At 40.7% G+C, this 27,470-nt stretch overlaps 1 protein-coding gene across 1 annotated transcript in view; it reads right to left on the bottom strand.

Moving 5' to 3' along the window:
• Positions 1-482: 482 nt before the first annotated feature.
• Positions 483-27,470, bottom strand: part of znf804a (zinc finger protein 804A) — a 350,235-nt gene continuing 323,247 nt past the window's right edge. The window contains exons 3-4 of the mRNA XM_041200252.1: positions 10,405-10,535; positions 483-3,999 (exon numbers count right to left, since the gene is read on the bottom strand). Of these exons, the coding sequence (XP_041056186.1) occupies positions 483-3,999; positions 10,405-10,535 (3,648 nt within the window). The remainder of the gene's footprint in view (positions 4,000-10,404; positions 10,536-27,470) is intronic.

The following is a 27,470-nucleotide window of genomic DNA, read 5'->3' as shown; positions in this document are numbered from 1 at the left end:
ATTTTGATCCAGCAGTTACATCCAGCATTACAAAATTTAGTGTAGTGACAAGGTGCATCAGGTATACACACAGCATTCACTTCATAAAAAACATAGCATACAACAAATAATTACAACAAAGTAGAAAGAAATTCCATAGCTAACATATTTTAAAAGGTTTGTGTGTACATTTGGACTAAATTTATGATATTTATTTACATTGCTGTAAACACTACCAGCAGTACATCAACATTAATACTTTGTAGACTTCAAGTATAATAGCAAGTCCTGCAGCAAGAAGGGAACATTCCAATACTTACAATATAAGATGCAAAAAAGGGATTAGTGTGACACATTACAAGGTATCCTTAATATTCTACCACTTTGTAAAAAGATTGTAAACACACCCAAAATAGGTAATGCCAATATTATTTTACAGGCTTATTGAAAATCCAAGCCTGGATTCCAGGCTATTTAGGTAAACATTTATTTCATTTCATATTTTACGTGTTGTGACCTGTTAGGTGCAGGAAATCTTGGGTAGTGAAATTAGAATGAAGTAAATGGTGGAGTGGAAGAGGAGGTGTATGTAAAGTGAGTAATGGGGGGAACAATGTAGCAGCTGGCAATGGATGGACAGCAAAATGGCTTGGGTGAAGAGCACAGGCAGGAATAATGTGGAGTTGTGGAGCTGCTAGAAAAGTTGGGTGCCCTCCTTGATAAAGGCCGGGGGTTAATGAAAGGTGAGTTAAGATTGGTGGGGGAGGATGGGCGTGTGGAACAGGCTGCGAGTGAGGTTGCATGAATGCTCCTGCAGTCACCGCAGCTGCAGTGGCAGCGTGATGTTGGAGCACAGTGTGATGAATTGTTGTAATTGATGCAGTCGTCACCGATTGCTGACGAGGCTGTTGCATGGGAGCTGCTACAGCAGTTGAAGGTGTCTTCACTTTGCTGACCAGCTTCTGTTGTTCTATGTGCTGTTGAGCTTGGATCTGAAGTTGCCTGTATTTCTCAATTTCCTCTGGCGTGAATGATATTGTTTGAGAGAGTGGAGAGAAAGTTTTGTACATTTCCTCAGTACTTTGAGTTTGATTGTCAATAATTGTGGTTGCTTCATTTTGCAGAGTTTGCTGAGTATTGCAGTGTGGAATATTTGAATTATCTTGAAGCCATGATGTTCTATCTGCATGTGTCTCAGGTGCAGTTTCATAATGACAGAGAAACACTTCATTTAGGGATGGCTTGATATCTTTGATGTTATCACCATATGAATCTGTCTGTTTCTGATGTATTACATCTCTTTGTGATAGAGTCTTCATAGTTGGCACCTTTTCACTCTGTGGCAACACAGTGTCATCATTTAGAACAAATGAGAGCCCAGGAAACAAAATATTCTCTGAAGGGTCTTTGTGATTAATCCACATTTCTGAAAACCTATTTTTTGTATGCTCATCAAATTCTTGTCCATCATGTGTCATTTTAGACACTTCTGTGTCCAGAAAATGGTTGCTTATCTTTGAATGGTAATCATCTGCAAATGTTCCTGCTGACAGCTTGAATACTGAACTGCAACCTTCCTCTGCCTGCTCTACAGTAGTATGAGAGATGTTTATCACATTCTTATCTTGCCTTGGAGCATTTGGTGCAGAATTTTCACAGAGATTCTCTTGACATGAAGGGTAGCAAGGCTGCAACTCATCTGCTGAAAAACACTTACTCTTTTCCCTTTTAGATATTTTGCTCTTTAAGTTAGGCCCAGCTTGACATAGTTGTTTTTGTCGGCGAGATTCTTCACTATGATTGTGTCTATAATCTGAGTTGGAACTACCCACTTCATTCCAACTATTATATGATGAATTCGGGCTTTGTTTATGATCTCCATTTGGGGATGAAGAATGTCTATGCCTACCGCGTTTGTGATGGATAATGACAGGCTTGCAATTCAGAGATTCATACCTTCTCTTCACTGAATGTCTTTCATCACTTTGTTGATCAGAATACTCCATGTCTGAAAAAGAATTGTAGCCATTGCTTCTGCTTCTTAGCTTATTTTTAAAAGAACATATGTTACATGATGAGTGGCAGTCAGTTGAAGAATCCCTGGACATTGAACAATGCTTGTGCCGTCTGCAGCCATTTCTCTGTCTGCCTGTAAGAAAATCATCATGTTCCCCATTGTCCTCACTACTCTCTCTTTTCTCTCTTGTTTCATTATTTGTATTACACACTCTGTCATTCTGGTTACTTTGCAAGGTCTCTCTTTTTCTATTGTTGCAATCAATTTTTTTCTGAGCTTGAGCCAGTTTTTCTGAGGCTGCATTATTTTGATCACACTTAACTTCAAATTGTTCAGGGCCTTCTTCTGAATATTCTTTTTGCATCTTTTCTTGTCCATGTCTGCATTCTACTGTATCTGTGGTGTTTTCTTCGTCAGACAATTCATTTGTGCCTGAAATGCTAGACCCTTCATCTACCTCCATTTTCTCTCGATTTTTCCACTCCACTGACAGCTTTCGCCTCTTCATTTTTTTATATATACAACCGTGCTCTTTCTCTCCTTTCCAGTTTGTATGACGTTTTTTTTCAGTCTTTTTCTTCTTCTGCTTATGCTTTAAATGCCTGTAAGACTTTTTGTGCTTTTTCCATTTTTTGGGCTTGTAATAAGATTCAGTTTCTTTAATGGATTCTTCTTGGCCGGTCCCATTGCAGTGAGGCTTTAATCCAACCATTTGTTCACCACAAATGTTCTGTGTCTTCTCAAAGTCACTTTTTTGAAGAGTAGTATACATCTCATCTCTACTCATAGCACCTTGTACATAGAGGCTCGAGTCATCTGGTTTCATTTCAGAAAAGCTACTTAAAAAATTCCTTTTGGCAGGTCTGCTGAGTTCTTTCAATGAGATTTGTGATGCCTTTAATTCATTTGCTTTGGATTTAATTTCCTCCACACAGCTTTTAGCTCGGGATGTCCTAAAGTCAAAATATAGAGGGTTGCAACAAAAAGTTATGGAAGGCTCAGTGTTAGTAAAGTTTAACATTTCTGAAGGCCACTGAAGGACAGTTGACTCATCCTTGCTGACTACAGGAAAAAAAGGATTATTTGGTCTTCTGCATATGCAAGGATTATCTTGTACAGCTGTACTTTCTGTCTCTACATGTAGAGAACAACAATTTTTAGATAAACCATCAAGGAACGCCTCGGTGGCATCACCCTTTTGTGTTAACTCGTTAGCTGTTGTAGATGTTTCAACTTCCACCAGTGAATTTAACACTTCATTACTTAATATCATTTTAACTCCATTTTTTTCCTCAGTTGGATCAAAACACCCTGACCTATCATTTTCAGAGGCTTTTTCTTCCTTGGTTACATCCTTGTAGAGTGCATCTTGTTTTGTTAATGGCACGGACTCGAAGAAGGGATGTTTTGGCTTATTCTTGCATTGAGCTTGAGGTATGCAGGAAGAAAAACTGCTTTCTGCTGCACTATTGTGTTCCTTCATTATCAAATCCTGTGACCCTTCTTTAAGCAAGGACATTGAATTAGTGCAAAAATTGTTTTCCTGCTGGTATTTACTGCTTTCTGGCTTCACATCCAAATCAGCAACTGTCTCTGGGCTAGAACTTGTCTGAGTACTGTAAGTATTACAGTTGATTTTGCGTTTGTGGTTTGTATTCGTTTTGCTTGATCCTTCTTCACTGTTGTCACAGAAAACTGCTGCAGATGATTCCAGTTTGACAGGAGCTTTCTTGGGAAAGGAAAAGGAGAATCCTACTTTTTGTCCACAGGTTTGTTTTCCCAACATGCAATGTTCAGCTCTCCAGATGTCAGTTGTATTGCTTACAGACAGTTTGTTCTTTCCTCTACTGATTTCTTCCGTGCTGCCTGCCATGCCAGTTTCAGGATCTGCTGATTTACTGTCTGCTCTTCCAGCATCCAGGTTGGCATGCTGCTGATTTTTCCCCGAGGCATTTTTCACAGCAACAGTTGTGGACTTGAACATTGGACCACTCCCTGGGGCACTAAAGCGCAACAAACAAGATAGTCTGAAACACTGCACATGAACAAAATATAGATATAGTATTACTGTCAATTCCACCAACAACAGAAAATAAAATCATAATAGAATATGTAAGTAGTCGTATTTCTTTCTATAGGGATTAGGCTGTCAATGCTATGATTTCTAAAATGATAAGTAACAACATTAGGTTCTATGTAGGTTACATAGTTCAGCAAAATTCTACCTGACAGGCTTTATAATCAGCACATTGGAGGAAATGGTAGTGCTCTATTGGTGCTTTATGAGAAAATCATGTTAGGCTAACTTGATCGAATTTTTTAATGAGCTCTTCAAAAGAGATAGACTAAATGGCTTCTTCTGTGCTGTACTATCTTATGATTCTAGGTGGAAAGTGGTAAGTTAAATTCATATCTGAAATATTTAGAACTTTTTAAAAATAAAATGGTATATGTATCTATATATGTTATGTGCATCTGGGTCATGATACTTATGTATGGAGAGTAATGTACAAAGTGTAGGATTAATACCACATCTGCTTATACACCACATAGAACATAATTAAAATTCATTGAGAACAAAAGGAATCTTGGTCTTATTATTCTCTATAGGGTTTATATGAACAATGCAGAAAAGCCATAGCCAAAGTAAACAGGATGTCAGGTTGCATAAAAAGAGCTATTAAATATAAAGCATCTCATACTGTCTTGATCTTGTACAACTGCCTCGAGGTCCTCTTGGGAGGCTATTTCAATTAGATAGGTTGGAAAAGACTAGAAATCATGTATATAAGTTATGTAAGAGTAGAGAGAGGTTAGATGTTAGATGGTGCTTCTTTTCTCAGACGATATTGGACAGATGGAGCAAGTTACCAGTTCATGTGTTGAGTCTAACCTTACTTCGTGCCTTCCAGAGAGCATTGGACCAGTTCATAATGGAAAGGAGATTGCATGCTATAAAAGATAGATCAAATACCCAGTGCTATGCATATGAATGATGTTGTCTGCTGGACAAGTTTTGATCATCGAAGGTTTCAGTAAGGAATTTTGCAAGAAAAAGAAATGACCCTGTTTATCTTGTTTTAATTCTGGATTTTTCACCTCTCCAAGGAGGTCACTTAACTGATGGTGGGTAAATAAGTAGGTGTACTGGTGGTAGGATTGCCTGACCTTTTTGCACTACTTTGATAATAATATCTGATATAAGACTGCTTGACTAGTGTGTGAGCAAGTTCTCCCAACTTCTTGAAATTTGCAGAATGCAACTAGGCAGGGTGTGTTATGATTCTGGTACATGCAGCAATGGCAGTCTAGAATAGAAAAGCCTGAGGATGAAACAAAATTTGTCATTGTGATTCAGATGAGTACGGGAGCCAGCCAAGCACCTGATGCACCTTGCCTGTCTCCACCTAATTTTCTACCCACCCTGAACATGGCCATCATTATAAAAGGAGAGGAGTGGATGTGGGTGTTACTGAATGTCAGAGTTGTGTACCCAGGTATTTCAATCAATGGGATCTTCTATACAGTCAGTGAAGGTACATATTGGGAGAAACATACATCACCACAGCGATGGAAGTGACATCCACCAAATGGTCCAGGATGAGATCGAGAATGAAAAGGAGCTGAATTTGAAAAAAATTATAGATTCAAATCTGGTTCCTTTGTAAGGGCCCATTGGGAATGAACAGAAAGTTATTTCAGAGGGGAAAGGGGAACCCAATACTCATGGCACTGAATCAGTGTCCTCTGTTGGATTTTCAGGTCTTCCCAGTGTTGTGGTTGCCCAGGTGTCTGCCAAAAGTAAAGAATGACCCTGATTCTGACAAATTCATCTGGGTCAGTGACAGAGGTTCCTGATGGGTATGATCCTGTGATTGATTGGATCGCCAGCTTTCAGATTATTAGGTCTATGGTTCACAAGTTTGACTATGATATGTCAAACCTTTGTGTCTATTGTTCCCTTCCCCTGTACATAGCATTGCCTTCATTTTCTCCATAATTTCTGTGATTTGACTGCAGAACAAGGAGAGTTCCAGGGAATTTGAGGACCAAACCTACCTTTCCATTGCCATTTCTCCAATATTGATCACTAATTAATATCCTTGCTCGAAACATGCTTTTCAAGATTTAGCTTAAACAGCATAAACCAATATAATGAGCTGGCTTCTCGCGAAGTCAGGGAGACTCCACAGTCCTTTAAAAATAACGTTGGGGACCTGATTCCAGGATTCTCAGCCCCATTCCCAGCACACTCCAATGTTCACCAGTCTGGGATAAGAGTGTGTCCTGGTGATGGTCATGTGCCCATGCCTCACATTCCCAACCTGGACATCTCCAGGGATAGGTGTCTCCTAGGCCCCCACAATTTTCGTGGAGTCAGGGCCAGCTTTTCATTGCAGTTCATGGCCCCTCAACTGTGTCATGAACCATAGTCTGGATGAAGGTAAGTTTGAAAGGTAATTTCAAAAGGTATTACCCATGCGCCCCCACCCCCCCCACCATGCCAAGCTTTGCTCCTCCCCCAAGGTCCCTCATACCCTCCATGTCAAACAATGGCACTTCCATGCCATTCACCTCAAATACAGGACCAATAAACCTTATAGTAAAGATAGCATATATGGAAAAGCTTTTAAAAAGTCATTAATTCATAACTTTCTACGTTCTTTAAAAAAATCTTTTATTACAGCCCTATAAAAGTTACAATCATCCAGATCTTTAAAGTCTCAATGGTAGAAACTACAAACACTTGGTATCTCTTTAACTTGTTTAAATAAACATTGTGCAATTGACAGAATAGGTCACAGAGAAAGAGCTGTCAATCAAATAATGTCTTCCCTTGGGCATAGCTGTCAAAATGGACTAAAAGATATCTGGACACTCAGCCAAGAATGCATAATTGGGGGTGGGTAGAGGGGCATAAGTTGGTATGGAGGGTATGAGGGGCCATGGGAGGTGGTTGGGTAGGAGCATAATATGGCATGAGTTGGCAAGGATAGGCATGGGGAGTGAGGAGGCGTGAGGGGTGAGGGCTAAAGCACTGATTTTTTTATTGATTTTATTGTAACTGGGACAAAGTCCCAGAATGCCAGTGTGGGTTTTTTAATTGCCCATCTCAGCCCCTGTGGCTGCCTCCAAACTCTTTCCAGGGTAGCAAGCCCAACTCCAGTTATCACCTGCCCCTCCCATAATGAAAATTTCACCTTTGCAGACATTTTCTCCTGAGGCAGACATGCCAAACTGGGAAATTTCCCGACTCCTGATAGCCGCCTTTAGGATGAAAATTCAACCCATTGTTTAGAGACTTTTAGATATTGCTTTATCCCCCCTAAGCTCCCATCTCTGCCAGGAGTATTGCCAGAATCCGATTTCCATTCAGTTAGTTCAATTCATTTGGTGTAAATTAGAGTGCTCGACAACAACAGCAACTTACACTTATAATGCACCTTTCATGTAGCAAAAGGCCTAAAGGATGCTAACAAATACACTTTGACAACTAGCCACATAAGGAGATATTAGGAGAGATGACAAAACTTGGTCCAGTAGGTAGGTTTTAAGGAGTCTCTTAAAGAAGGAGAGGGAGGTAGAGAACCAGAGAAGTTAGGAAGGGAATTCCAGAAAGAACGGGTACCAAAGGTGGATCAATTGAAATTGGGGATCTGCAAGTTGCCAGAATTGAAGGAGCGGAGAGGTCTCAGAGGGTTATGGTGCTGGAGGATCAGAGCTAGGGAGAAGCATGGTCATGGACGGATTTGAAAACAGGGTGAGAATTGCCATCTTGGAGAATGAAAAGTGGTAAAAACACTCTTACATGAAGCATATTAAGGTTATAGATGAGTGGAAGCAGTCAGTGTGAATCAGACCTGTAGAGAATGGAAAGGAAGGAAACATAAACTGTAGAAAATAGATTAGGGTCCAAGTGGAAGGAGACTTTGTGTATGAGCCAGCTTGGTTTGGTAGAAGAAGTGAACTCTAGAAAATTAATGCAGAAATATGTATCTCTACATGATATAATTTTAATATTATTCTTACACGTTTATGTTATATCCACACTGAGAGAATTAAAAAAACATAGTTAATTAAAAAGAAGTTCCCCAAACAACTTCTACAGCAGCAGAGGTATTGAGTTGAATGTGGAATAGAAATGTTATACTTGCTTGGATGGATTCTCAAATTGCAGTTATATGTGAGGTTTCCATGAGGTGCAATTGCCTGAAATCGGTCAAGCAAGGTAAAAGATAGGAATTTCAATTGCAAGTTATGTCTAGTGCAAATTGAGTTTTTGTGATCTTTTGCGCTGGTTTAAAAATGATTGTGTCCTGCCCTCAAAACTGGCCACTCTTCCAGATTGCAATTATCATCAAGGTAGGTTTCCATTAATTGCACCTGCTTGCAGGCCTTCGAAGAGACTCTTCAAATTATGCTATCTTTAGACATCAGAACACTAGTAGGTACCTTTAAAAAGCTTGTAAATATTTAAAAATATTAAATTTTTGCAAAACACTGACAAGTGTACATAAATGAAATGAACAAATATTTCGGAGAGGCCAGGATTTTCTGGTCCCACCAGCGGTGGGAAACGTTGTGGGCGGGACGGAAAATTTGACGGACCAGCCAAATGTCCATTGACTTCAGGCAGGAATTTCCGGTTCTGTGGTAGGCGGGGCCACAAAATCCTGGCCATAGTTTTTAAAGTCTTTTCAGCTATTTACATCACTCACAGTTACTCACAGATGGTTACTTTTGTGATAAGCCCATTTTCAGCTGTACTCAGAAAACTGTACCGCACTACTGTTAAATATAGCAAAGATTTTTTTTAATGCAGGAAAAAATAAACAACTACATTCTAAAATGCTGCATGCTGCTGGTGCAATGAAGGTTTTATGTTTGTGGTTATGCAAATGATTTTAAGCAGAAACTCATCAAGTGACAAGTTCATTTCGGAAAACCAGATCAATTTCCAACGTAATTCATACCTTCAATGTTGATTGTGCCCAAAGCAGAAACCTTACCCAATATGTAAACGGCCAATAAATTTTGGTGGGCATTTAGATTTAGAATGTTGTGGGAAATCATTTGACAAAAAAATCATCCTACCTGTTTTATATATATACATAGGGGATAAAATGAGAAAGTAATTCCTTTTTTGTCCATGACTGTACCTGGAGTAAGAAATGAGGATACCCTGTTGGTAATCACTGATTATAAACTGCAGTGGTTTACATAGGATATTTGACACAGAATAAAAGGCCATTCAGCCCAACTAGTCCACACCGCTCTTTACGCTCTACTTGAGCCTCCTCCCATCTTTCCTTTCCTAAATCTATTATCATAACCCTCTATTCCCTTTGCCATCATATCCTTCCCTAGCTTCCCCTTAACTGCATCTATCCTGTTTGCTTCAACCAACCCTGTGGCAGTGACTTCCATATTCTCACAACTCTTTGGGTAAAGAAGCACCTCCTGAATTGCCTATTGGATTTCTTGTTGACTATTCTATATTAATGATCTTGAGTTCTGCTCTTGCCCACAAGGGGAAACAATTGCCCTGTAGCCACTCTATCAAAATATTTCACATTTCAAGGACCTCCATTAGGTCAACCCTCAGCCTTCTTTTTTCAAGAGAAAGAGACCCAGCCTGTCAATCCTTTCCTAATATTTATACCCACGCATTTCTGGTATCATGCTTGTTAATTTCTGTGCCCTCCCCAGTGCCTCCATATCCTTTATATAATGAGAACCAAACTGCATGCAGTACTTGAGGTGTGGTCTAACCAAGGTTCGAATCAGATTTAACATGACTTCCTTACTTTTTCAATTCCAAACTCTCCTAGAGATAAAGCCTTAGTCTTTTATTCAAGGCCTTGCTAACCTGTGGCGCAGCCTTTCATGATTGGCGTATTTGCACTCTGAGATGCCTTCATTCCTCTACCCCACCTAGACTTGTACATTCCAAAAAATAAATGTCCTCTCTATTAGTTTAGGAATTAAATTGGCTGGAATGAGTTAGGGCAAGAGCAATAATGTTTGACGATTAGAAAATGGATTTTCCTAGTTTTAATATCATATCAATATTTATACACCAGTCAACTTGAGCTCTACCAGCTCATTGTATATCATTTTTTAATTTCCTTATTTGTGAATTTTTATTTACTGAAGTAAATTAATGTTTTGGAAAACAATTGTTAAGCTATTTTGCAAGTAAGTTAAAACATATACTATCGCAAATCATGAATGTGGTGGGGATTCTTATAATATAAAGATAATTTAACAACTCTAAATTGTTTAAAAGGTTTAATGTTTAATGAGATCCAAACAAAGCATTTTAACTGGTCATGAAGCTCCTTTGATTGCATCTGTGCCTGTTAATGTGCCTTTTCATTTGAGCATTAAATCATTTATTTACTCACCACACAACTTGCTTTCTGAGTTCAGCTAGCTCATGTAAACGTTTGAGAGCTTTTTCCTGTTTCTTTTCATCTTTTCTTGACTTGGAAGCTACATTCCGGGCAAACTCTCTCTGCTTCAGTTCTTTCAGTCTCTGCAAATCAGGTAGAATAGACATCAATTTAAATGTTAAGGCTTCTAACCTTAATCAAGCAGTACAATGAATCTATTTTCTTTTACCAATGGATATACATATCAAAGAGTTAATAGGGGGTGGAGTTTTGTGTGGCACAGTGGGACAGACACTGACCTTCCATCAAATCCAGCTCAGATTGCTAGGATTTATCTGCTGGATATAAGGATCCTGCATGAAATGAGTCTGAGAAATTTGGTGCCCTGTATAGGGAGGGCTGAGAGCATCAAGCTGATTGAAATGATGAGAATCTCAGGCAGAGATGCTTAAGAATAGCTGGTGTAGGAGATAAAAAAAAATGTACAGAAGAATGTGTTTCTATTTCGATGTTACAAGGAGATACTCATTGGGGCTGAAAGAGAGGAAGCTTTACTATTCTTCCAACTGTGATATACTTCACCAAGGGCGCTTGATGTTGCCCATCAGCACCAAAATTCTTTACTTTGAAGAGCATAAAAATTGACATACAAGCAGTGTTAAGTTCACAACTGCAGTGACTAAGTATTAGTTTTAAAACCATTTGTGGCAAACTAGGGTATTTGTGCATTTTTTGACATTGGAAATTAAGCTCTTTGATGAACTTTTGCATTATTGGATTCCAGCCGGTGGCAACAGTGCAGATCATTGCTAGCTCTTTTCAGCATTTATGAGCCAAACCTTTCTGACACTGATGGCATTATAGACCAACAAAAATAGGGGTTTGTGAATCTGTTGTTGGGTTAAATCTACCAGTTCCTGCAAAATATCTGCCAGACCCTTGCGTTTGCTCCTTATTTAAGGAACTGCAGGCAGGTGGGTAGACTTACTCTTTGGGTGCAAAACCTGCATTACCAATCGGTTGCATGGGGAGGATCTTCCGGTTGGTGAGCAAGGGTGAGGCCAGCTTGTCAATGCATAAAATAATGCAGGATGACATCGGGTGGAACTCCCAATGCCACCCCGCGTCATCTCCATTTTCAGGTTGGCAGGGGCGCAGCCGAATCAGCTGCACGCCCACCGACCTGCCAACGGCCAATTGAGGCCATTTAAAAAGTAATTAAGCTCATTGATGGACCTGCCCATCCAACCTTAGGGTTGTCGGGCAGGCCGGGAGCCCTGGAGGGCTTAAGAAAAAGCATGAAACCCCATCCACAGGCAGGATGAGGCTTCATGAGGGTTTTTAAATATTTAATAAGGGTTTCAGTAAAAGTGATGGACATGTCCCAACTCATATGCCAGTGTCACATGAGGGGGCATGTCAGGGAAATGCTGATATCATTTGCTTAACATTTTAAAATTTGGAGCCTATCTCCCTGAAGCAGCACTTAGCCTCAGGGAAAGAGCGAAAGAGAGCACTCTCGGCTGAGGGAATCACCCCCACCCGCACTGTCATGTTGGACAGGCCTTAATTGGCTCACGCACGTAAAATGGCGGCATGCCCCCGCCCGCTCCTGCACTTCCCCCACAATGGGGGGAAAATTATCTCCCATGTAAAGAAAGAGCTCAAATTTGATTTCCATTTGTGTATGAGCCAATGGCAATTAAAATTGGGCAAGTTTCGATAGTAGGTGACCAAAATGGATTCATTAACTTATTTTGATAGTCTATAAAGAAGTAAATGGTTTTACTCTTCTTCAGTTAAGAATAGGATTTTCTTTATGTGGTGTTTCTGTTGCATGTGTGGTATAAATTACTTACAAATAACCTTTCCATAAAACTCAGTAAAAGTAGTCAAAGCCTATATCAAAAAGAATTCATATGGGAAAACATTCTGAAGTATTATACAACTAGTAAAGATGCTTTAATTATTAAAATATAAGTAATAATGGAAAATAAGACCAAAATTCCATTTAGCTCCAGCAGCTGGTCCAGTTAACCTATAAGGTTGTTGGAAGCGATAACAAGAAGACAGTGGCATTCAGAGTGTAAAATCCTGCTTATGCTGCAGCAGCTAATTTACACATTCTCATCAGCATGATTTCTGGTTGGTGTTAAATGCTTACTTGTATCCAATACATTACTCATGTTTCTCTCCATTTAATTACTGTGAAAGTTGCTCTGTTTTTTCAAGGCTCAGGATATTCTGCACTCACATACTCTGCCTGCGCTATTATAGAAACTGAGGGTAATATTTGTCTGACAACTGCCCTGTGTACAAAGATATAGCAGTGGTAATATCAGTTTTTAAAAAAGAATTGATTCCACATCTGAGTGCTCCCCAAAGTAATTTTCCAGCAGGTGTCAATTTAGGTGCCCAGTGTTTCCACTTGAAACAAGCAGGAGCTGAGTAACAAAATGCATATCAAGGTCCAACACTGCTTTCAGGACCCGAATAGAAGGACATGCTGATAGGGAGGGATAATGGAGGGTGGGAGGAGGTTTGTGGTGAACATAAACACTGACATAGACCAGTTTGACCAAATGGCCTGTTTCTCTGCTGTAATTTGTATGTAATTCTACGTAAAATCAGAAGGATTGTTGATTCTGAGGCTTAAGTATGGTGGCGCAGGGTTGTGCAGGGAATGACAGAAATGCAAAGGAGAGTCTTACTTTTCCAGTTCTAGTGAGGTTGTTAGATTCCTTCCTGCGCTGCTCCCAGGTCCTGGAACCTCCCTGACATGTGTAAAGCTTGAAAATCATCCACTGAATCGTATATTAAGAACATTAATATTAACAATTATCACATTGTTAATGCTTTAAGGAAAATTGCACTGAGTTTGTACGGTTACTTTTAGTGGCGTTACCAACATCTTGTATGTTCTTGATGTGGGTTTAATGCACCAATAATTGATTACCACAAGAGAACTAAAAACATCAGTTTGTACAACCACCATAGTTGAATTACAATCAATTCAGTTAGTATGCCATTTTGGTGTTTTACAGTGCTATAAGTCACTACCCAAACAGCCTTTTGTGGCTATTGAGAAATTAAAGGTGCACTTACACTACAATTGTATCATTATTGCAATATGAAACCCCATATATGGTATAATGCAATCTGAATCTAGAGTCTGGATCTAATATACCACTGGAATGAAATTGGGTGAGATTCAGTGGATGGGGCCAAAACCTAACTGGATGCAAGCCAGGTAGCCAAAATAAACAAAGACTGTAGACAACATTGTAAAATGGCAGGAAACATAACATTTTTAAATGTTTACCTACATTGTTAACTTGACAGGAATACTGATTTATTTTTCATTTCAGGAACTTGGGTTGCTCATGTAAACATTTTAGTGACCTGGTCAAGAATAGATTTCACAAGCAACCCAATAACTGAGATAAATGGCCAAAATTTGTAGTGCCTTTAGAGTGTATCTTTGAAACAAAGAAGGTTGATTACAACACCAAAAAGTAAATCATCCATTCTTTTTCTGAGTACATTGAGGAATAGAAAAAAGTAGTAATCTTATACAATGACATATTGAAAATTTGATTAATCTCTTTTCCAAGGCTTCTAATTCATCAATTTCACCACTTAGCAATATAGGCTGAATAATACCTATGTCGGGCGGGCTGGGTGAGAGCGGACGGGGTAGGCGCGGTGTCGGTCGCAGCCTACGATTGGCTGCATGCCACCATTTTATGTGGGCGGACCAGTAACTAAGACAAATGGCCGGTAATGTGCTATCTCGTGAGCACACTACTTAGTGTGAGCAGGGGGAGGAGGGAGAGTCAGGGCCTGTGCTCTTTCCCGCATGCACATGAAAGGGCGCAACAATCTCCCTGAGGCACGGAGCTGCCTCAGGGAAATCAAATTGGTAATAAAACTTATGAATAAAGGAAATAAAAAATTATGTAAACATATGACAATGTCACATGAGCTAGGCCATGCTTGTGCATTTTGCAAAATTTATTTAAATATTTTATAAAACCTTCAGGAAACCTCATCCCGCCCGTGGATGAGGTTTCCTGAAAATGTGAAGGCTGCTCGGGCTCTTTGCCTGCCCGCCAACCTTAAGATTGGACAGACAGCGCTGTTAACAACGTCATTTACTTTTCTAATGGCCTTAATAGGCCCTTGACAGTTCGGTGGGCATGCAGAGGCCTCTGGCGCATGCCCACAGAAAGCAATATCGAAATGGCGCACGATGACATCAGGACGCATGGCCGACATCATCTCGCGTCATTTTACGGGTCGGCATGTCGGGTCCACCCCCACATGCTGATGGCAATATTCTGCCCAATATGTAGTTAGAAAACTATGGTTGTTGCAATAAACAAGCAAACCAAAATATTCTGAACAGAAGAGAAAAAAAATCTGAGAAATATTGTGATTAAATAGAAGGTTAGAGAGAGAAATTGAATTAAAGCAATGAATTTGCCACTGGAGTTTAATTTGCATTTGAACTTGCTGGATAATTTGTAAGATTTGACTTAAAATAGTAGGTCTGCTTCAAGCTATACAGCAAATGTGGCTTTTAAAAAAATCAATTCCTGGATCAAGATGCCATCAATTGGAAACAAAACACAGATTAATAAACATTAGAGATTAAAAGCGGCATTGATTAAGGTTTCATTTGTCTTATTTATACAAAGTACTTGTGTGGCACAGATAACCGATTCTTAAATTTTTTAAAAATCAATGAACAAGAGGCAGGACCTATATTGGGAAAAGGTTAATATTATCAACGACGAATTTAATTACAGATAGAATAGTGAATGCCAGAAAGAGAGTGTAAGTGACACATGGGTTCGTTTAATGAATTTTAAAAGGAGATTTTACATTCTTAAAGCAGAGAGAGAGATCATTTAATCGCAGTATTTGAAACCGAAAATGTTTTTGGTTCTGTAACTCCACTTTCTGCCATTTATAGAGCCAAAAATAAGTAAAGCATACATTTAACTTTCAATCTGAGGCTACAGAATTTTCAATTCTTGCCAGGTGTCCCATTTCAAATGAAATCTATCGAGTGGTAAACATATCTAAGTTGACTGGGCAGTATTTCAGCATCACACAAACATTTTATGGGCTCCAAAGCTCATAATTGTATAAACTAAAACATTCTTTCGTACTGAAAATGGTGCTATTGATACAGTTTTCTCATTTTAGGATTAGTTTTCTCTGGTTTAAGTGCAAGAATGCACTTTGGAAAGTAAAATAAACCCTCTTTGAGAAATTTTAATGGAGTTGTTTTGGCAGAACAGAATTCCTTAAAGTTGTCAAGTTTCTTGATGACAGCAACTAAAACCATAAGCCACTTCAAGTACCATTAATGAATTAAATCACTCTTAGTAGGAATGGAGTTAAATCAGTGGATTCACAGGTAGATCAGACATCTTGGAACTGGAGCAGCCTTGAACTCTCTTCCCCAGATGGCCTACTCCTGTGTCTAATTTGCATGTTCAAATCAGTTTAAAAATATGGGGTCTCCCATTTAAAACAAAGATAAGGAGATTATTTTTCTCTCAGAGGGTCCTGAATCTCTGGAACTCTCTTCCCCAGAGAGTAACAGCGACAGGGTCCTTGAATGTTTTTAAGGCAGAGGTAAGTGGATTCTTGACTAACAAGGGAATCAAAGGTTATCGGGAGTAGGCAGGCTAGTGAAGTTGAGGCCACAATCAGATCAGCCATGATCTAATTGAATGGTGGAGCAGGCTCAAGGGGCCAACTGGCCTACTCCTGCTCTTAATTCATATGCTTGTGAGTTAGCAAATCTAGTATTCTGCCATTTGCTGCAGTTCTTACATTATCTCACAATTTTCGTCAAAAGGACTTATTCTAACTGTTGTGTTTTCCTTTTATTCTGGAGCTGATGCCTATTCACTCCCCTTCACTTTTAATTTACAGGTGGTCAAAGTTGCATTCTAAGTACTGACCATTCCAGTAAAAATGCCCCAAACTTTTGGCGATTGTGCAACATTATTAGTCACATGGCATACTTTAGACATGCATCAAATTCAGTTCTTAGGATCAGTTATAAATCACTGAGGTCATTTTTACAGTCTTGCCATATTGTTTACTGTTGTGCATTACATAACTTTCCAGGATAGCATATCCTATTTCAATTTTCTTATTTGCACAAATTTTTTGTTTAGCATAGGCAACCAATTCTCAAGAATAAATCAAGGGGCAGAAACTATATTGGGGAAAAAATAATATTATTAATGAGCAATTGAATATAAATGTATTTAAATGTTATATTTCGTTGCTGCAAGAATGTACAATCTCATTTTCAAAAGAGTAATCACTGATTTTGATAGAAACACCGGAAGGGGTCAGCATCAGTGACACACATGAGCACATAATAGAGTTTCAACAGCCAATAGTGAACAATGCTCATGAGATTCATACCTGTTTGATTCTGGGTTAATTTTATTCTGTCCCTTTTCTAATCATCAATGGGGAAGGATTTGTGTTTTATCCTTCCTGTTCCCTTGCTACCAACAAAAAGTTGATGATATTCAGACCTTTCACTTGTTCCTGCTTGCCTATATCCAAGGCCCACCAATCCTGGTTGATGAGTTGCTCAGATGTGGTGATTTCCTTTCATTTTTTAGTCATATATTAAATACATTCTGAGAACATAATCAAATGTGCCTTACAGGGCTATCAGTCACTTCCATTAGCAGCCTGAGCATCTTACCTCAATGGGTATTAACTCACACTGCTCCATATCTGCATGCACAATAGCGTAACATGACAATAGAGCAAAACCCCTTGTGGCTGGGAAAATATATTTTTATCCTGCTAACATGTGCTTCTCCAATCTTTCTGAAAGTGGATCTATCAAACACTCAATTGAATATTGATATGAATGTTAAGATACTTTGTTTCACAATGACTGAACATACAGAACACCAGCTTTATCAGATTTGCTTAGTTCACCTGGTATAACTTGTCTTCACATTCTGTTTCAAACAAAGACTGCACTTGTCTTTCAGTTTTATCTCTTGCTGTTCACCGCAGATAAAGGATCAAAGACTTTCCAGTTGAGAATGAAGCATTACAAAGTACTTACAGCACAGAAACTAGCTATTTGGTCCAACACGTCCATGCAGGTATTTATGCTCTATGCGAGGCTCCTCCCAACAACCCCACGCTTAGCCCCTTAATATATCTTTTTTCTTTTTGCCTTGTGCTTATCTATCTACCCCTTGAATGCATCCATACTATTCACCCCAACTACTTCTTGTAGTAGCATGTTCACATTCTAACCAATTTCTTGATAAAGAAGTTTCTCCTGAATTCCCTAGTGGATTAATTACTAACTATTTTATCTCTCTGGCCCCTTGTTCTGGCCTGTCCCACAAATGGAAACATTTAGTGCTGGAGTTTCATGTCGGAGGCAGAAATCAGGAGACAGGAATAATCCTGCATCCTGTTCCTGCCTCCGTCTTGAGACTGCCAGCAGGCAGGAGTTTCTGCACATCCAGGCCCTACATGGCCTGGAAACAGGCCTGTCACCTGAGCAGCCAGGCTAAAAGGCTTGTTTCTGTTCCCAAAAAACCTTGACTCAACTCTATCGATGTTATCAGCAGCTCATTCTATACAGTTGAACCTTCTGCCCACTTTAAAAACCTCCTTCGTCCTACCCCACAACCTCACCACTCCACCCATTATCCATTTTATGCATATAGCTCACAAGCTCTATTATAACAGTTGGAAGCCATTGAATAGACCATAACTCACCCCAAGTAAACAAACTGACTCTTCAAATCAGCTGTGCAAATAGATTCACGCACTTGTAAAATGATTAGGCAGTTGGATTACAGCCAAGAATCCATAACTCTCATCAAGTAAACAACTTGACTTCAGAACTGCTATCTCACCAGATGTCAAGGCTGAATACATAAAAGCAATGGGAAAAGCTTAAACAAGTCAACATTGTTATAAAAGGCTACAGTTTCAATACTATAAAATGTACTCCACTATTTTAACCATTTCATAAACTTTTTTAAGTCATCTGAAGATTTTTCGACATTTACAATATAGATCTTTTACTTACAGTGTGCCAGTTGCCAGGAGTAGCGATCTGGCAAAGATATTGTTCAATGGGTAGTTACATCTTCCAATCACAGTGTTATGACTCACCTTAATGAATACAGATGCAGCTCATGCTACAGAATTTCATGATGAACTATAAAGGAGGCAAAAACATTTTATTTACCTTTTACATTCTTCCCACCTCCAATCCATGGTCATGCCTCAATAAAGCTGATGTAAAACCTGACCGCTGTTAAAGACCAGAAGCCACCATAAAAATTTAAAAAAAACTTACCTGTGGCAGGCTCTCAATGAGCCCACAATGCAATGAATTTCCTCCTTAAGAGTAGTGGTCATTTTTGACCACTCCTTCCTCCTTCCCTTATGCTTGTAAATTTGGTCAAGGGCAGAAATGGAGGCTGGGCGTCTGAGCGAGCCGCTTTTTTTTCTGCCTCAGCCTCTGTTTGGTACCAATTGGGACAATGAAAATTCTGCCCTTTGTCTACATCTACCCTATTGAGCTATGTCATAATCTTAATGACCTCTATCAGATCACTACTTAGTCATATATTTTCTAGTGAAAATAGCCCCAGCTTGTTTAATCTTTCCAGACAGATATGACATCTCGGTTCTGCTGTGATTCCATTAAATCTTTTATGCACCTTCTCCAGTTCTTCCATGTTCTTTCATAAGATAAAGACCAGAACAGTTCACAATACAAGTGTGATCTAACCAAGGTTCCACATAAGTCTCTGCTTTCCAGTTCAAATTTAGGAAGTAACTATCATGGCAGATTAAAGGGAACCAGTGGATGTAGTATATTTGGGTGTTCAAAAATAATTTAATAAGGTGCCATATGAAATGTTGTTGCATAAGTTAAGGACTCATGTGGTTGCTGATAACATATTAGCATGGGCAGAAGATTGTCTAAGGGACAGAAAACATAGAGCAGGAGTAAACTGGTCATTTCCAGATTGGCAGGCTGATAGAGTGATGCAAACAACAGTGCTGGGGACTCAGCTGTTTACAGTCAAAGCTAATGATTTAGATGAAGGGACTAAATGTAATTTGGTTGTTTTCTGATGATAGAAAGCTAAGTGGGAAAGTAAGATGTGAGGAGGACAAATGGGAGTGGGGGTGGGGGAATCTTCTCACCTCAGTCCACATTGGAATGATTGGACAATTTTTGGGTTAGAAACCCAATTGTTGCTCTTTCTCAATGCAAACTAATTCTCATCTAACCACCGAGCTCCCCAACTAATTAAGAAGGGTGTTCATTCTGTCAAAGAAAGGATTTCTAATTAAAGGAACGATATGGCATAGATCACAATTGCTGGCCGGCATTTGTATTATTAAGGCTGCAGCATCCACAGAAATGGAGTGGAGACCTGGGAAAGCTGTTCCCCGGGTCTGTCACTCTTACCTGGAGATTCTCCTGTGGGATCTGAGGGATTGCAGTGAGATGAGCTCTCCCAAGGACAGAGGAGGTTCGGAGTGGAGGGGGGAGGGTAGAGAGGACAACCTCTCCAACCAAGCAGTTGTGGATGGAAGTGGCTGAGTAAGTCAGCAGCAGGAGTATGGCCCCTCTAACCTGGAGATGGTGCACCAAGAGAATCCAGGACCTCAGGAAGGTGGGAAAGGTGAGTGGCATCACAGTTTGAGCTGCCAAACCCCACATTCTGACTTTCCCAGCTTGCTGCTGCATAGCACTCCTCAGAATAACACATCTTGCAGTTCCATGTATTCCTCTCTCTCAAGGTACCTCATACCCCCATTTGAATGATGAACACCCAGGCCAATCCTCAGTGTATGGTCCTCTCGCATTCATACCTCACGATGGCCCTTAACAGCTTGGTGAGGTAAAGACTGGATGTTGGGGGCGGGGGGAGGGAGCAGTGTTGGGTTGACAAACACCTTGTTGGCTATTGTTAACATGTGCCAGTTGCTCAACTCGGAAGGAGGTCTTGTTCCGGAGGCTATAGATGTAAGCTGCAATTACCATAAGAGCCTAAGCTTCCTGAGGTACTGGTGTTCAGGCATGGTGAGAAAGCTGATCCTCTACATCTGGATCATGTGTTGGGGCTCCCACCTCGGTTGTCTAGAGCTAGAGTTGGATCTCGGTGTTCATCCACTCTGCCCTGCAGAGAGGCACGTAGCTGGGGAGAATGCAGCTGGTGCTGCTCTGGTGTTGCTCCTGCTGCTGTTAGAGCTCTTTTGGTCCTATGATGCCAGGAGTGATGTGGGGCAGAGGTGGGTGGGCTGTGGTTGGGAGTGTGGCTGATAGCATCATTTGATGCCTGAGCACTGAATGCACACTCTTACTGCACAGTGCCAAGGGCACGTCCTTACCAAATTCCAAGACCCCTTTGTCCCGCTGACTCTCTTGTGTGGATGGGTGATGTCCTGGTGCAGTTCCCCACAATGTACCTGCCTTCCCTCATCTGGTCAGAAATTGACAGATCCGAAACCCATGCACCCTTTAAATAATCCACCAACTCCCTCCAAAGAGTTCTTAGTGAGCTTTTGAAGCACTTTAGCTGGCATCAGTTGATGGGGAGAGCCTGTACCACCTTGGTGAATATTGGTGGCACCGGGAGTGGCATCCCACAATTGACACATCGGCTGGCACCCATATTTTTGGGCCCCGCCCCTCCCTCCATTCCTGACTTTATGGGGGCCCAAAAATCCACCCCTTACTCTCTGGAGTTTAAAAGAATGAGAGGCAATCTCACTGAAACAAATATGATTCTGAGAGAGCTTGACAGCATAGAGGCTGAGAGCTATCTGCCCTGTTGGAAAAGCTTAGAACTAAGGTCCCTCATCTCAAGATAAGGGATAGGTCATTTAGGACTAAATTGGGAGAAATTTCTTCACTCAGAAGATTATAAATCTTTGAAATTCTCTACCCCAGGTACTGTTGATGCTCAAGTTGTTGAGCAAATTCAAGGCTGAGAATAATAATAGCTTTTTGGAATCTAAGGCAATCAAGAAATTTGGGGATCAGGCAGAAAAGCGGATTTGAGGTCAAAGGTCAGGTCTGACCTTATTGAATTGCACAGCAACCTTGAGGACCTGTTTGGCTTACTGTTTCTCCTATTTCTTATGTTCACTAGACCTGAACCCCAGTGCTTTGTTTGTTTTCTTTTTCTGGCTTTATTAACCTGCATTGCTATTTACAATAACTTGTGCATTTGTGACTTGTGTATTCTCCGAATAAAGGTGAGGTGCTCTTTGATTATAGAGATAAACAATGAATTTCTTTTTGTGTACCATTTAAGAGGGAACTACATCAAAAGCTTATTAAGAAAGGCTTGCAGTTATATAGCACCATTCACAGCCAAAGTGGCTTTACAGCAATGAAGTACTTTTGAAATGAAGTCACTGGTGCGTTAGGAAATAGAGATAGTTTAAGTAAGTTATATTGCTATGTGTGAGTGTTAGGAATCAGTTTTAGCTTTAATATTTAAGTTTGATTTGTATTTCTGAAAAATGTCAAGTTGAGTTTTAGTTTCACTTTAAAAGGTGCCTGCAATTTTAATGAGAGTTTGCACCTATAAGAGAAGTTAAGCAAACACAAGAGTAGAAAGACTGGGCTGTTGCCAGGCAACAGAAGTCCAGAGAGGCAGGTCCCTCCCACAGACACACACACTAGAAACTAGAAACAACAGTTTTTGATTTTAGTTTTGAGGACAGCTGCCAGGGAGAAGCAGCCTAGGAGTGGCAGAGAGTCAGTCCAAGCAAATATTGCTTGAAAGTAGCTGCCAGAGATAAACTGGAGCAAAGGGGACAGATAGCAAGTCCCAAGCTAAATAAGAAAGTCCCCAAGAATCCAGGGGAAGGGAACAGGAGAAAGTCCCAAGCAGACCTTCTAGTCAAAGGAAGGGCAGGAACCTGGAAAAGGTCCTGTTAAGTGAAGTTAAGAGTGAGGGGCAGAGAAAGGCTCCAAGTTTCACGCTCTGAGCTGCAGGAAGCAGAGTCAAAACAATATAAAGACTTGTGAGAAGTCAGAAGGTCCAAAGAGGCAACTGAAGGTCTGTAACTCTTTGCTATGGGCATATGAAGCAGCAATGTATTGTTGACAGCTGAGTCAGTGAGAGAGAGTGCATGTAAGAAAGTTTGAACGCATGTGGTGACCCAGGGGAGAGGAACATTGGAAGGAGAGTTCAAAACCTGGAGGTAAACACTTGGGAAGGCATCTGAGAGAACGTGTTGGTTTGGGAGAAGATTCCAAGGCAAGTTCTTGGAATGTGGAGATTGGAAACCCTCATATGAAAGACAGAGTTCAGTGAGACTGGTTGGTTGACGGTGTAATAAGCACCTGGGGGGTGTTGAGGAGAGATCCATAGCATCTGTCTGGGGTGGCATCTGTCACTTGGTTTCAGAGTGTGGTGTGTCTGACCATAGGTCACCTATTGGTTTACTTACTGTGTACTTACTGTGAACATTAGAGTATAAGATAGCTTTTGTAACTTGTGTTATCATTACAAATCTGTATATACCTGTAAAGGTATAGTTGCGGGTGGAAGAGTATTGTAATATATCTCATCTTTTCTTGTTTAATAAGCATTTTATGCTTTTGTTAAAAGTTCATTAGCTGACTTTGGTGACTGATTAGTACCCCTCTCCACATATCTAAACAAACAAATAAAAGTTAGGATCTATCAAGCTGGGTTCCATTCTGGGATCAGGCTTGTCCAGGGGTAATCTCAGCTGGGGATCATAACAGTTGTAATGTAGCAAACACAGCAGCCAACTTGAACACAGCCAGCTCCCAAAAACAGCAGTGTGATAATGACAAGATAATCTGTTTTTATAATGTTGATTGAGGTATAAATATCAGCCAAGACACTGGGGATATGCTGCTCTTCTTTGAAATAGTGTCATGGAATCTTTTACATCCACATGAAATATGGAGGATCAGCCTTGATTTTTGTGCTCAAGTCCTGGAGGGAAACTTGGGCCCATTCTGACTCAGAGGTAGAATGCTACCAGTTGAGCCAGGGTTGACACTATTAGTATTTAATTACCTATAATTTGTATAAACCCAACATTTGAAGTATTATTTCTCACAAATCCATTCTGTAGAAAAATGGCCAAAATAGTCCCAACATATGACAGTCACTTCCATCATTTGGTTGCATCATGATTGTATTTATATTCAGAATACAACGGTAAAGTACTACAGTGCACATGGACAAATCCCATTGCGAGAAGAGTTTTTTGTAATTGTATGCAGAGGTCACAGAGAATGACAAACTGCTATAGTAAATGAATATAAAATCAGCTCTATTGTTCAACTGATCACATTTTTAAGGCATGAAATTCAGTCCCCCAATAGACTTACAACAGGCTACCTATTTTACACTGTTACTATTGTTACAATTCATTTGTATTCTGATTACGGAATTGAAACTGAAACAGACTTTTGTTATTGTAACAATGTAATTGAGATTTGCACTGAGAGTAAATAAAATGCTTTGAGATATATCATCCTTCCTGGCACAGAATTGTTAATAATTTTAGAAATACTTTATAGATGAAAAGGATGCAACATTAAGAAAATCCCTGATGACATACTTTTAGATGGCTCTGAAATTTGATAAGTGGATAAGGTCTAAAAAAAATGAGCTCATTTTGGCTTCCATGAAAATACGATCCCTCCTGAAAAGCAATAGACTCTGCAATGGCTCTGCTTTGGATTTTTTTTTAGGTTCAGAATTACCAATCTCACCCGTAAACCAACAGAGCAAAAATTGAATGTAATATAGCAAATAACAAAGCATGCCGCTCTGGCCTTGTTAACAAGCTAATTACATTCTTCTGACCAGAAGGTTATTTGAAGCTGATTTTCACTTGGGAATATTGGCATTAACAGAAAATGGAGCTAGTGTCCTTATTCCCCATTAACCCTGCTGGAACCTCTATAGAAGTGCACTGCTGGGTGATGGAGCATCTTCCTGAATCAAGCAGATAACCTCTTTTCTATGAAAATCACATTACTAATGACATACTTTGCTTTATATTCGTCCTTGGGATGTGGGCTGCACTGGCAAGGCCAGCGTTTGTTGCCCATCCTGAGCTGTCCTTGATAAGGTGATATAAACTGCCTTTTTGAACTGCTGTAGTGTAAGTATACCCATGGTGCTGTTAGGAAGGGAGTTCCCGGATTTTGACCCAACAACAGTAAAGGAACAGTGATATAGCTCCCAGTCAGGATGGAGTGTGGCTTGGAGGGGAACTTGCCAGTGTTGGTTTTTCCATGTATTTTCTGCCCTAATCCTTAGGTGGTAGAGGGGATGGGTTTGGAAGATGCTGTTGAAGGGGCCTTGGCGAGTTGCTACAGTGTATCTTATTGAAGGTACACACTGATACCACTATGCGCCAATGATGGGGGAAGTAAATGTTTAAGATAGTGGATGGGGTGCCGATCAAGTGGGCTGCATTGTCCTGCATGGTGAGCTTCTTTGAGTGTTGTGGGAGCTACACACATCCAGGCAAGTGGAGAGTATTCCATCACATTCCTGACTTGTGCCTTGTAAATGGTGGACAGGCTTTGGAGAGTCAGGAAGCGAATTACTTGCCATAGAATTCCCAGCCTTTGATCTGCTCTTGTAGCCAGAATATTTATATAGCTAGTCTAGTTCAGTTTCTGGCCAATGGTAATCTTCAGGATGTTGATAGCGGGGGATTCAGCGATGGTAATGCCACTGAATGTCAAGGGGTGATGGTTAGATTCTCTTTTGTTGGAGATGGTTATTGCCTAACATTTGTGTGGCGGGAACGTTACTTGCCACTTATCAGCCCAAGCTTGAATGTTGTCCAGGCCTTGTTGCATGTGGGCAGGGACTGTTTTCACATCTGAGGATATAGGAATGGAACCAAACACTGTGTAATTGTTGGTAAACATCCCCACTTCTGAGCTTATTTTGGTGGAAATGTCATTAATGATGCAGCTGAAGAAAGTTGGACCTGGGGCACTACCCTGGGGAACTCCTGCAGTGATGTCCTGGGATTGAGATGATTGACCTCCAACAACCACAACCATCTTCTGTGGGGAGAAAGACAGAGTTAATGTTTCGAGTCCATATGACTATTCTTCAGATTTCAGATTTCTAGCATGTGCAGTGTTTTGCTTTTACCACAGCCATCTTCCTTTGTGCTATGGATGACTCCAATCAGTTGAGATAAGCCAGCAAGAAGTGGATGGTACACTTGGACACCCCTTCAGGTGTAGCTCCAGCCACAAGATGCATGGCAGTTCCATCTTGCAGTGAGAGGGCACAGGAGCCGCAGCCTGACTCACTTGAGGGTTCCTCTCAAAGCACTCTGAGGGTTGACAGCAGTTCCTCAGCCCCTTTGCCAGTGATGCACCAGGGTGGCAGTGATGATTGTGTCATTGTGTAATGATAATGTTGTTTGTGTTCCATTAAAATGTGTTTGTGCTTTCAGAATTGCCTGTTCTATTCAGTGAAGGCCTGTGGATAGCAGGCATGTTAGAGAGTTTGAAAAACAAGCAACAGTTGTGCAAGGGGCATTGTGTGGTATGTGTTGTTCCAGATTTGTGGAGCACATTAGAAGTTATAGATGGCTTATGTGAATGATTTATTGGCAAGACATGTGAAATATGTTAATGGTGAAGAAATCATGAAAGTGGCTGTCCCTCATGAAAGACAAGAGAGCTGGAAGTGTGTAAGCATCAGATTTTTTCTGGCCTCCCAAGCGTCTACCTCTATCCCTCTGACATCAGCAGAAGACAGATGTTCTTGTCTTTCTTCCTGCTGAACTTCCTCACTCCCATCGACCTCATTAGGTGAGGCTTGTGCCTCCACTTCATCCTCTGGGTTCAGATTCTCACCCCTTTGCATTGTTAGTCTGTGCAATGTGCAACATAACCATGATGATATGTGAGACTCTCACTGGTTCATACTGTACAGCTCCCCTGGACTGCCAAGGCAACAGAAGCGCATCTTCAAAAGACCTATGATTTGCTTCTTAATGGATCTTGTGGAAAAGTGACTGGCATGTACCTCTCCTCAGCCTTACTGCAAGGGTTCCTGATGGGGATCATCTTCCAAGTCTAGAGAGGTCCAAGTCTTATTCACATTCGGTGAATAAAGCTCTTCCTCTTTATGAATGCCGCCAGCTGATCCAAGGGAGCTTTGATGGCCACATGAATGCAGCTATTGACATTCTGCACACGTGAAATACTGGCCATGTCAGCAAATCCCATGGACCTCTAAGCCTGGCTGTCTTTGTATGCCCTGTAATTAGTGAAGCCTCCTGCCCTCTTGAATAGCGCATTGGTGACCTCCTTTATGCAGCAGTAAGTACTACTTGGGAGATATCATGCATGTCACTGGTTGAATCCTGGAAGGATCCGGGGGGCATTGAAATTGAGAGCTGTGGTGACTTTAAGTGCCATTGGCATCAGGTGGCCATCCTATCCCTTTGGAGCATTAAGATGCAGAGGCTAGTGACAATCTCCCTGGAGAGATATAATCTCTTCTGGTACTATTTCTCTGACATCTGCAATCAATTCACCCTTGTTCGATTGAAGCGAGATGTGCCTGGAGCTTCCATCTGCCTCTCCCCTACTGCCTGGCTGCCTGGCAGTGTGCTACCTCCTGTTGCTGCTGCCAGGGCTGCATTGGTGGGTGTGCAGCCTGGTCCTCTACCTCATTGCACATCCCTCCCGGAGCTCATTTATGCAATAGGACTGAGTGGATGATTCCCATTCTACTATGCCTCTCCCATTACCAGCAGCAAACTTCGAGGTGTGCCTCTCTGCCTTAGCTCCTCGGATATGTGCTGCCAGTTTAAGTTTTCACCCTCAGCTCCTCAGATGTGAGCTTCCTGTATACAGCTCCAGCTCCCAGCTCCTCAAAAGAGGTTTACACAGATCTTCCCTGGGAGTCACTCTCTTGCAAGTCAGTGAGTCAGAGAAACCCCTTATAAAGAGCCAACTTTCACTGCTTGGGTTTCTGAAGGCA

This window comes from Carcharodon carcharias, chromosome 12, assembly GCF_017639515.1.
Source record: "Carcharodon carcharias isolate sCarCar2 chromosome 12, sCarCar2.pri, whole genome shotgun sequence".
Lineage (NCBI taxonomy): Eukaryota > Metazoa > Chordata > Chondrichthyes > Lamniformes > Lamnidae > Carcharodon > Carcharodon carcharias.
This window is presented reverse-complemented; position numbering and strand designations above follow the sequence as displayed.